Raw genomic sequence first — 12,033 nt, 5'->3', positions numbered from 1 at the left:
ACCTAAATTAAAGAGGACAGTAATATTCTATAGGCAGTATGTAGGGTACATCGCGGGGAGGAGTTTTGGTGAACAAGGGTACAAAAAGAGTGATTTTTCATGATTGTTTTACTTATATCCGAAAATCCTACCCGTTTTGAACTGCACCTTTTTTGAAAAGGTTATGCAGGAAGGCGTGTGCTTTGGCATGAGGCGTTGATAATATTAGAACTTGGCCGCTAGGTGGTGGCATATTTGAATTCATTATTTTAGACTACTCAAGATATTCCGATTTATAGAATTCTCCTCAGTGTAAATATCCTTATCGCACAAATTTAAAATTTGTTAAAATGGCGTCTTGATCGAAGGTTGTCTAGTGGGAATGGACAGTCTTGTAACGGAAGTAATAATTGGGATTTTGATAAATAGGCGGCAAATTGGCTGATCTTTGGTTAGGCATGTAGACCCAAAAGCCTTAATTCCAGGGTTTTCTTGGACGACTTAAAACATATTCTGTGAACATGTTCTATTATTTGCAGCATCGCTGGAGCAGGTTGAATACAAAGAAAACTTTTGATGAACTCTACCACAACATTCATATTTGCCAAAAATGCTACAAACCAAAATACATCAGATCTCACATGGAACAATATACTCAAATATAACAGCTCAATAGCGCCGCATCTTGGAAGAAGTGCTCATTATATTCAGCTCCGCTTTGTAGTCCTGGACATCCTGAACAATGCTGCCGAATACAACTTGGGTGTAGGTATGAGGGATCTCAAGCTAAAGCAATATTTCAAACATGCAAGAATATTGCAAGTACACTAGCGCCGCCTATTTGTAAATTTCCTAATTATTTATTTCGTCACATGACAGTCCATTCCCACCAAACGAACTTTGTTAAAGACGCCATCTTTACAAATTTCAAATTTATGCGATAAGAATATTTACAATGAGGAAAATTCCATATATCGGAATTACTTGAGTAGTCTAAAATATTGAATTCAAATATACCGCCACCTAGCGACCAAGCTATAAACTAATCAATGCCTCATGTCAAAGCACACGCCTTCCTGCATAACCTTTTTGAAAAGGTGCAGTTCAAAATGGGTAGGATTTTCAGATATGAGTAAAATAAGCATGAAAAATCAAACCCCTCCCCGCGATATACCCGCCTACCTATAGTCAATCATTGGTAACGGCCTGAAAGATGATTAAATTATCTTTCGGAACAGCCCCAAAAATCCAAAACTGGCCAAACATTAAAAAAGTTATAGCAATTCCAATTTGGGGTCAATTTGACCCCAGAGCACAGACAACGTAAGTTTTTTGAAAAAAGTACACTGTAGCACATATTTTCAAGATTTTTCAAGCGAATTTGCACCTAGGAGACAGATCTCGGCGAGTTTTACCAAACTACCAAAAATTAGGAGAATCGGTCGAAAACTAAAAAAATGGCAGCCACTCAAAGTGGCCTGGGGTCATATTGACCCCAGAGCACAGACAAAAGGTTAAATCTTTTATCAGTTTTCCGCACTGAGGATGAAGATTACAAACGAATCCAAGATCATATGGAGAAAATTACACGAATAAACTACAGTCAAACCTCTATGAGTTGATATTGAAGGGACCATCGACTCATGGAAATATCGAGATGTGGAGTAAAAAATTCTTGAAAAGCTGTTTGAAGGAACCATCACAGTAACCGAGAAAATATTTTTTAATATGGCATAATTAGCCTCCATGAGTCAATATCGAGACATAGAACATCGACTCATGGAGGTTCGACTGTAATATAAACGCGAATGTTCGGAATATGAGTTATGTTCGGAATTTGAATCCGGCATACGATAAAAATTAACTTAAAAATTGAGATATCTCTGGCGTTTCTGAACCGATTTGTATATTTTTTTTCTCAGAAGAACCGAATAGGTTTCTAGGATTGGCCACTTGGTCCCGGAGTTATTCTGGATTGTACTGGAGTAGTTTTATTACTGGTGGGTATTGCCGACTGAATCTTTAGTCTAAGCTGTTAAAAGTACCTAATACTGTGATTGGTCAACTCGGGGATGTATATCGGACATGTTCTGCCCGTAATGGAACTTTTTCCAACCAGTCTAGGGACTATTCGCCCTTCCGGAACCGGCTATAACGAATGAATATCCTGTGATGGTTAAATTGGAAAGGAAATTCAAAATATGTCTTGCGACACATCATATGTCATAATTTTGCGATCAGGAGTTAGAAAGTGACCTCCGGGAATTGATATGGCTTAACCTGGCCAAATTGACATGCTCCTAGGGCATCCGGAATTTGGTCCCGGTGGATTTCTTTTGCGAAAATTCCAAACATGGCTTGCGACACACCTTACCTTTACATTTGTATTTTATTCATCGGACTCTGTTGTCGACACGAAATTCTTAAATCCAATGGTGGTCAAACAATAAAAACATTAAAGGCGGACCAGCAAGCAGCAACGGAATCTGGGTGTGGAGATGTTGAAATTAAATTCATCGGACACTTCTTTGAAGCGATGGATCATGGTGCAAAACGCCTTTTGTGGTTTCCCTCATATTTACCGTCCTCAAGATGTCCGTAACAAAACTAGATCTAAAATTATGTAGGATAGGGGAAGAAAGTTTCAAAATAGTGCATGGGAAGGTCGGAAAAACCGAAAATTTCCACATTTTGAAGAAACATCTAACATTTTGGCGAGGCAAAACGCCCTAGTGGCAATAACTTACAAAGTATTTGCGTCTCCACGGACTATCCATACTAGAATGCTGATTCGCGACGCGTGGTACTTTGTTCCCTAGGAGCTGCCAGCTAAAAGGCGTTTTGCCTCATGAGTTTTCCGGCAACAGAATATCACCACTTTTTTGAAATGTGAATATTATCAATATGATTGAGATTTTTGACAAATTTGAATGGCATCAACTAGCTATCTTGTTTAACCCATGAATAGCGTTACAAATAAGACAATAGAGCAGTGTTTGCTTAGCTAGGGCATATTGCCCCCCCTTCCCCTAGCTTGTGGTTCCTCGTGTAGCAGCGCTCGTGCTCGAAGCATTCGGACAGGTGTGTATAAACTGATCCTCGACAGCAACTCAGGAGCATCGTAATCAGATGATAATAGCTTGGCAATAAAAACACACGAAGCCACATTCCTCTGCTTGGCTAGAATATCCAATCCGAGTAGACGACAGCGATCAGCGTAAACAAGCAAGTTCAACGAGTCATTCCATGGAAGGTGACGCAAAGCATATCTGAAGAATCTTCTTTGGACAGATTCGAACCGCTCACTCCATACAGCCTGGTAAAGATTCCAAACAGCAGATGCAAACTCTAGTATTGAGCGTACCAGAGAGCAGTACAGTGCTTTGAAACACAACGGATCTTGGAACTCATTGGAGATTTTAAACATGAACCCAAGCTAGCGATTGGCTCTATCGATGGTATTTGAGAAGTGTCGGCTGTAGGTAAACTTTTCATCCAAAACAACTCCTAGGTCTTTAACGACAAGTACAGTAGCAACGAAGTAGGAAGACATACACTGAATTAAGGCTACGAGTGCACTACAAAAATTCAATGATATAAACTTAGTGGTTCACTTTAAAAGATATATCTTCTTAGCATTCCAATCGATTTTCAATCGAAAGTTAACATGTTTATCCATAAACATGCTTATATGTGCAGATGTAATGAAACATTTCGGATAAAAAACAACCAGCTTCATGTAAAATGTTCAACTACTTTCATTCTTTATCATTGTTCATGTTTCAAAATCGACATTGCATTTACGCTATCACCAACTTTTCACCTCCAATAGCAACAGCAGCTACATGAACCGATCCCGGAGTGGCAGCCACCTGCTTCGACACGGGAACAGCAGTGGGCAGATATCCACCGTGAAGTCCAGTCCAGCCATTAACTCCAGCGAAGGTACTTTCATGCAAAGATCACTTTTCTGAAAATTTAATTCTATGTTTTATTTTTTTTCCACAGTCTTTCATCGCATTACTGGCCCTTGCTGTGGTGGCTGCTGAAGCAGGTTTCGCACCGGCTGCTGTGCCCGTCAGCACCTCAGTTTGGCCCCCGTACGGAGTATATGGAAAGGGTTCCCCCGCTGCGTGGCCGTACGCCTATAATGGATGGAACAATGGCTGGGCCAAAGGATGGAACAATGACTGGAACAACGGATGGAGCAGCTGGAACGATGGAGCTCAAGTTGTATACGGTTACCCCAAGACTGCTGCCTGGTCAAACCTTGGACGTAACACCGTAGTAGAGGCCAATATCGGTAAGGCAGTCCCATATGGGCTGCCATGGGGAACATACGGCACTGGAGTTGATGGCTGGGCTGGTGGATACGGTGGATATTTGACCACTAAACAGGTGGCTGTCGCTCCCCAATCAGTTCATGTGGCTGCCGTTCCCGTGGCAGTGAAAAATTGGTGATTGCTTGAATATGTGACGTTATTGAGGCCCCTAATTTCAAATTTGCTTTTAATGAACAATAAATGATGTGTTAGGATTGAAATATTTTTTGTTTTTACTTTTATATTTATATTCATCTATTCGTCTTTATATTATTTGTTCTAAAATCGTTACATTTCAAAATTAACAAGTCACTGTGTAGGATTCGATTAGAAGGAGTTGCAGTTTATTAGTTTTCGGGGACAGTAGGTTATTGCGCTTCCTCAGCCTTTAACTCGTGGGTCCTGTTCCTCCAAAATAAAGGGCCACTTGGAATTCGTTGGCCTGTTGCAGGATGATACGAAGCGTGACAATGTGGTGCTGGGCCACATAGGATCCACCAGCACGGAATCCGACCTGTTGCCGCCGGAGAGTTGCATCGATCTGATCCTAGGGCTAGAATAACTGCGTAGGGCTTTGAGAAGGTTACAAAGCAATATAATGCGTCGCCAGTTATCGCATACAGTCAGGTCACATTTAGGGCACATTCACTAAGATACTCTGCATCCAGTTGCCCGGAAACATCTGGTGTCCCAAATATTACGAAATAAATGATGCAATAGTTGATATGTGATCTACCTCTGGGGCTTTGTCCGATTTAATGCTTTGGATGGCCGATTGAATATCTAGCAGTGATGGAGCATCAGTATTGATGTAGGGGCAGTAGGGGCAATATGAACATACGGGGCAATATGAGCCACCCTTAATTTGGCCTTTATAGCATTATTTTTTTAATTATTTGCCATAGGACCTTTAAAAGAATGTTTCAAAGTTATCCTACTGTGAAAACCTTATCAAAATTCGATTGAGAAAGGAAAATAATCCAGAATTAGTGAACTTCGGCCAATAACGGAAAATTGTTATAAGATTTGAGATTCCAAAATAAGCTTTTGAAGAATAACAACCGGCAATTCGGATAAAACTTACATAGTAATGGATGTTCACACTATCGCTGGACATTTTGTGCACGTAATTGAGATCATAATAAACTAAATTTACATTAAAACAAGATTTTTTCACTTCTGTTCTGTATGGGGCAGTATGGACATACTGCTTCGAGCAGTCTTATTTCGTAATCTAACCTCAAATTTAAGTTGTCAAAAATTAAAAACATCAACAAGGTTTGTCTTATCATCATGGTGCGGTGTTACAAAAGGCGATCGGAACGGAAGAAATGGTCACAGGACAACCTGAACCGGGCCGTTGAAGTGGTAAAAAGTGGCTTATCAATTCGGCGTGCTGCAGTCGTTTATCGTATTCCAAGAGCAACTTTGCTCCGCTATATAGATGGTGTTCATCCGCCGCAGATCCGTCACCTTGGTGCGTTTTCATGCGTGTTTACGGCGGAGCAGGAATCGGAACTGTTGAGGTATATCCTGTTCATAGAACAAAGTTTCTATGGAATAACAATTAAAGAAATACGAAAACTGGCCTTCGATTTAGCCGAGAAAAACGGTATAAATCATCCATTCAACAAATCCTCTAAGCTTGCTGGAAACGATTGGTTAAGTGGATTTCGCAAGCGCCACCCACAAATTTCACTAAGGTCACCGGAAGCAACTTCGGCAGCTAGAGCACAAGGATTTAACCGTGTAGCTGTGGGAAAATTCTTCGATTTGTTAGAAGATACCATCCGTTTGAAGAATATACCGGATTACAGAATTTATAACGTAGACGAGACTTCCATCGTTCCGGTAATACATATTTTAGTTTTGTTGTCCATTGAGACACAAATTACTTTTTGCCTTTCTCGTATACTAAGTATACGGTAAAGACTATATGATCGCTCCAAAAACAAACTTTTTATAGAAGGCCCGGAGACCCATAGTGTTATATACCAATCGACTCAGTTCGACGAATTGAGGTGATGTCTGTGTGTGTGTGTGTGTGTGTGTGTGTATGTGTGTGTGTGTGTGTGCGCACAAAACGACGCAAAAAATGTCACTAATTTTTCGGGCACTTATCCTTAACCGATTTGCTCGCAACAAATTGCACTCGACGCAGAATCCTTTCCCATTGTTTCCTATTGAAAATTGGCCAGGTCGGACTATGGGATCGGAAGTTATGGCCAAAATACAAATTTATACGTAAAATTCGCGTAAAAAATGTCACTCATTTTTCGGGCACTTATCCTAAACCGATTTGCTCGCAACAAGTTGCATTCAACAAAGAATCCTTTCCGATTGTTTCGTATTGAAAATTGGCCAGGTCGGACTATGGGATCGGAATTTATGGTCAAAATACAAATTTATACGGAAAAATCGCGTAAAAAATGTCACTCATTTTTCGGGCACTTATCCTCAACCGATTTGCTCGCAACAAACTGCATTCGACGCAGAATCCTTTCCCATTGTTTCCTATTGAAAATTGGCCAGGTCGGACTATGGGATCGGAAGTTATGGCCAAAATACAAATTCATACGTAAAAATCGCGTAAAAAATGTCACTCATTTTCCGGGCACTTATCCTTAACCGATTTGCTCGCACAAGTTGCATTCGACGTCCCATTGTTTCCTATTGAAAATTGGCCAGGTCGGACTATGGGATCGGAAGTTATGGCCAAAATACAAATTTATACGTAAAAATCGCGTAAAAAATGTCACTCATTTTTCGGGCACTTATCCTCAACCGATTTGCTCGCAACAAATTGCATTCGACGCAGAATCCTTTCCCATTGTTTCCTATTGAAAATTGGCCAGGTCGTACTATTTTCAAAAAAATAAAAGAAAAATAAAATTTATTCATTACGGCACTTTTTACAATAAAAACCAATGTTACAGATGGGTGGCTCATACTGCCCCTTATGGTGGCCCATATTGCCCCGTATACATGGGAGACACATGAAAATGTATTGGTTTTTGAACATGTTTTTAAATAGTTAATAAAGTAATTATGTTATCATTTATCGACCTAATATGGAAGGGAGCATTCCTAAGCGTAAGCCTACTGCATTCGGAAATTGATTTATTGAGTATATTGGTGCTTTTTAGAATGATTTCCTTAGGTGGCCCATATTGCCCCGATCACCCCTATGTCATATTATAGACAGTCCGCCCACGCTAGCGTGTGTCGTCGACATGGGCGTTCCACTTCCTTATCTTAACTGTGTGCGTATATGCACAGCGTATATTTTCGTAATGAACAAATTGATATTAATTTTGCGAAAAAAATCCACGTTTCTTGAAGGAACTCGAACCCTCAACCTCCTACTCTCTAGATGGGCGTAATAATCCCTACGCAACAAGACCACTTAATGATCCACTTAGCGGTAAGCCATCAGAATCCGAGTATCAACCTTCACCGCAGATAGCTCTTTTTTGCAATTAAGTATCTTCCGGATCGTCTTGATCGTCGCATGTGCTTTACTCTTGTATATTATCAATTCAGTAGAAAATTGAAATGGGCGATTTAGCGAAGTTGTATTTTTCTCACAATCTGTACGCTAAATTTTACTTCGGAAGTGGTGCGCTGTTTTCATTTGGTGATGCGCTATACAGCGCACCCCCTCCGAAATTAGATTTAACGTATGGAAATCCAACTTCGCTGGCGGTTAATTCGGTTTTCTACTGAATTGATAATATCTACAGCCAAGCAAGCACATTTGTTTATTATATAGAACTCCACACACTGAGGACCCCCAACAACTTGCTGGTCGAATTGTATAGTACCGTGGACCCCCGGTAATATGACCGTTTTTAATCTGAACACTTTTTAATTTGAACCCCGTTCGTTTGAACATCGTTCAAATTAAAAATGGTTCAAACGTCATTTAGCACGTGGAATCGAGAAAAGAAAAATGGAACATTGTGAAACGGAACGCAGAGTCAAAACAAACCAGCAAAGAGAGCAGCCAGAAACCAGTTTTTCTGATGTAAATAGAGTAACCAGAAGTTCAAATTAAAAATGAACCCCGATAATTTGAATGAGGTACCGTTCAAATTATCGGGGGTCCATGGTATATGAATCAATCGCTCACCGTTATACTAACTACTTGCTGGTTAAACCCAGGCTACTGACATCCTATTGTTTAGCCCATCGCCAGATCGTAGCCAGGATGTCCTGGGCTATAATTTTTTTTTCATACGCGTTTCAATGATGACAGCGGTCTATGTCTATTGATGATGATGACACCGCGCTTGTCACCGGGTCGGTTTAACCATTTGATGTGTGTGATCGTTCTTCGATAGAGTCGCAATATGCTCAGGCGACCAGGGACGACAGAAAGACCGTCACTTGATACTACAAATTAATCAATTGTATTTTCGTACGGCCAAATTGCCAAACAATATGCAATTAATTTATGATATCACGGTAGAAAATCATACTAAAGAATTGCGGATCCGCAATGCCTGCCTGCTGGACTAGATAAATTATTGACCATTAGTCAACTTGCAAGTGGGTACCCATTTGAACTGACCGAGAATCCAAACTAGTTTTCTAGATTATCCAATATGGTTTCCAAGGATTAAATCCGAGTGTTCCGCAAGCACGACTGATTAGTTTTGAAACTTGTTTTTAAAACAAAAGAAACAACTATCATACGTTTAACGTTTACAACACAATTCTTCATTTATTTTTCATTAAAAGCATAGCCAAAGTTGATCGTAGGTGACCCCATTAACGTCTCATATTCAAGCAACAACCAGTTTTTCTCCTCCGACGGGAACGGCTGCAACATGAACTGATCCTGGAGTGGCAGCTACCTGTTTAGACACTGGAACAGCACTAGTCAAATAGCCACCGTGCAGACCAGTCCAGCCATTAACTCCAGCGCCGTAGGTTCCCCATGGCAGCCCATATGGGAGCGCCTTTCCCAGGTTGGCCTGCACTACGGTATTGTGACCAAGGTAGGCGTTCGACCAGGCACCGGCATTTGGGTAACCGTACGCGCCATGAACTCCATCGTTCCAGCTGTTCCAACCATTGTTCCAGGAATTCCATCCGTTATTCCAGGAGTTCCATCCGTTGTTCCAGCCATTGTTCCATCCATTGTAGGCGTTTGGCCACGCAGCGAGGGAACCCTTTCCGTACACTCCGTATGATGGCCAGACTGAGGTGCTGACGGGGACAGCAGCCGGTGCGTAACCTGCTTCAGCAGCCACCACAGCCAGGGCCAGTAATGCGATGAAGAACTGTGGATAAATAAAATTTAATCATGGAATGTGTCCTTATGAAAAGCGATTTATGAATAAATGTACCTTCATTTTGGGTTTTAAGAGGATTGTAAGGTATGGTTGTTGGGTTACAAGTGGAATGATACCATCAATGGTTTTACTTCGCAATTTATACAATATCTCGCAAAAGGGGATCGAACGCTCGATTCGATTTTTGATCCTCAGGAAGTATGTATTTCATTGTGTATGAATGCGAGATTGTTTTATATCACACTCAAATCAGTCAACCGTGAGACTATGAGGTGAAGATAATCAGAGTTTAAATTCAATTTTCGAGTTTGATGCTATATTGGTATATTGTTTAAATTTTAATCAGGCTTTGATTGTTAGCAAACCTAATGCTTATCAAAACTGCTCATAATCCTTCGTCAAATCAGAATTTTTAAGAAAATTAGAAATAAAGAACAAAAATGCCATTATTCGAGGGTAGTTGTCTACTTAATAACAGATACGATTGAAAATGTAAAGAATCATCTCAGACATGAGAGCTTTTGAGAAAATCTAAAGGAATTATCGTTCCGTGATTTGAGGTGCTGTGGTATACGATTTCGCGCCATAATCCATTCAATCTATGTTTCACACTTTTACTCTCTCACGGTTGACTGGTTCAACTCAAATTGAATTAATACGCACTTAGAATCGATTTACTTTGGGTTTACAAATGCTTGGACATTCCGTTCTATTTTACGATATTTGATATAAATAGTAGAACTGGCATCGATTTGATCATCAGTCTGCAACTAAACTGTCTTTGGATCGTAATTCCATTTACTGCAGTAACAAAAAATGAAGGTTCGTTCATTCGAACATTATTATCTGAACACGCTAATCATGATTAAATTACATTTGTTTACAGATTTTCATCGCATTACTGGCCCTTGCTGTGGTGGCTGCTGAGGCAGGTTACGCACCGACTGCCGTGCCCGTCAGCACCTCGGTTTGGCCTCCTTATGGAGTATACGGAAAAGGTTCCCTCGCTGCGTGGCCATACGCCTACAATGGATGGAATAATGGCTGGACCAATGGCTGGAAGAACGGATGGAACAACGAATGGAACTCCTGGAATAATGGATGGAACAGCTGGAACGATGGAGTTCATGGCGCGTACGGTTACCCAAATGCTGGTGCCTGGTCTAATGCGTATCTTGGTCACAACACCGTAGTGCAGGCCAACCTGGGAAAGGCGCTCCCATATGGTCTGCCATGGGGAACGTACGGCGCTGGAGTTAATGGCTGGACTGGTCTTCACGGTGGCTATTTGACTAGTGCTGTTCCTGTGTCTAAGCAGGTAGCTGCCACTCCTGGATCGGTTCATGTGGCTGCTGTTCCCGTCGGAGGTGGAAAATTGGTAATTGCATGAATAAGCAAAATAATTAGGCACATTCGTCAGGACCACAGCTCAGATTTTATGCTAAATGGACAATAAATGATGCTATTTTGCAATTTTCAAATATTTAACAGCCAATGATTCATTTCATCGAAATATGGAACTTTTATTTCTTCAAAACACATTTGAAAGGGTTATTAAAAAGGGGATTAAGTGACATTTGGAAAACCTGATTGAAAGATAGCTCTGGAATATTCGGGTCATCCAAACTGTCCTTCAGTTCAGGACTTGAGAGATTCAAGGGCAATTTGGATGACCCAAAATACATCAAAACTGTCTTGCGGTACTCAAGTACTGAACTCAAGAACGGTTTTGTTGACCCAAAATATCCCATTACTATTTTACGATGATGGTTGGTCCAGGAGACGCTGGTATATATGTAATTAAATACATATCCATACATTGTGAAACAAAAAAGGTAGTGAATGGTCTGTACATTGCAACGTTGGAATTCAAGTACAATTTGGATGGCTTATATTACCACAAGGGGCCCTCCTTAGCCGTGCGGTAAGACGCGCGGCTACAAAGCAAGACCATGCTGAGGGTGGTTGGGTTCGATTCCCGGTGCCTACCCCGATGTTGAACTTAGTCTGTAGATTAAAAAAACACCTTAATAAAGATTAAAAAAAAAAGATTCCCGGTGCCGGTCTAGGCAATTTTCGGATTGGAAATTGTTTCGACTTCCCTGGGCATAAAAGTATCATCGTGTTAGCCTCATGATATACGAATGCAAAAATGGTAAACTGGCTTAGAAACCTCGCAGTTAATAACTGTGGAAGTGCTTAATGAACACTAAGCTGCGAGGCGGCTCTGTCCCAGTGTGGGGACGTAATGCAAATAAGAAGAAGAAGAAGAAGATATTACCACAAATTATCTATTGACGTCTAATATTGCGCTAGGAGGTGTCATGAGGAGAGCCGGGTGTAACAGCCGGGGTGAGATTATCAACAGATCCAGTCAATTTGTTTGTTTCGCCGATGACATGGACATTGTCGGCCGAACATTTCCAAAGGTG

General features: G+C 40.9%; 3 protein-coding genes across 3 annotated transcripts; 2 read left to right on the top strand and 1 right to left on the bottom strand.

Moving 5' to 3' along the window:
- Window positions 1-3,662: 3,662 nt before the first annotated feature.
- LOC134210324 (shematrin-like protein 2) lies at window positions 3,663-4,522 on the top strand. Its single transcript, XM_062686373.1, has 3 exons — window positions 3,663-3,680; window positions 3,812-3,895; window positions 3,988-4,522. Exons 1-3 carry the CDS (start codon window positions 3,663-3,665, stop codon window positions 4,438-4,440), a joined length of 555 nt encoding a protein of 184 aa, XP_062542357.1. The 3' UTR covers window positions 4,441-4,522.
- A 4,485-nt stretch (window positions 4,523-9,007) lies between these two features.
- LOC134217824 (uncharacterized) lies at window positions 9,008-9,699 on the bottom strand. Its single transcript, XM_062696642.1, has 2 exons — window positions 9,656-9,699; window positions 9,008-9,589 (listed from the first exon to the last, which is right to left on the bottom strand). The coding sequence occupies exons 1-2, from the start codon at window positions 9,659-9,661 to the stop codon at window positions 9,089-9,091; spliced, it is 507 nt and encodes a 168-aa protein (XP_062552626.1). The 5' UTR covers window positions 9,662-9,699; the 3' UTR covers window positions 9,008-9,088.
- Window positions 9,700-10,359: 660 nt separating this feature from the next.
- LOC134217823 (shematrin-like protein 2) lies at window positions 10,360-11,093 on the top strand. Its single transcript, XM_062696640.1, has 2 exons — window positions 10,360-10,423; window positions 10,488-11,093. Exons 1-2 carry the CDS (start codon window positions 10,418-10,420, stop codon window positions 10,989-10,991), a joined length of 510 nt encoding a protein of 169 aa, XP_062552624.1. The 5' UTR covers window positions 10,360-10,417; the 3' UTR covers window positions 10,992-11,093.
- The last annotated feature ends 940 nt before the right edge of the window (window positions 11,094-12,033 follow it).

The sequence above is a fragment of the Armigeres subalbatus genome, chromosome 2 (genome assembly GCF_024139115.2).
Source record: "Armigeres subalbatus isolate Guangzhou_Male chromosome 2, GZ_Asu_2, whole genome shotgun sequence".
NCBI classification, from domain to species: Eukaryota; Metazoa; Arthropoda; class Insecta; order Diptera; family Culicidae; genus Armigeres; species Armigeres subalbatus.
This window is presented reverse-complemented; position numbering and strand designations above follow the sequence as displayed.

What these genes read in the sequence shown, in the direction of transcription:
- LOC134210324 (XM_062686373.1), top strand. An exon ending in GGGCAGATATCCACCGTGAA is followed by an intron (nt 3,896 to 3,987) that starts GTCCAGTCCAGC and finishes TTTTTTCCACAG; the next exon opens with TCTTTCATCGCATTACTGGC.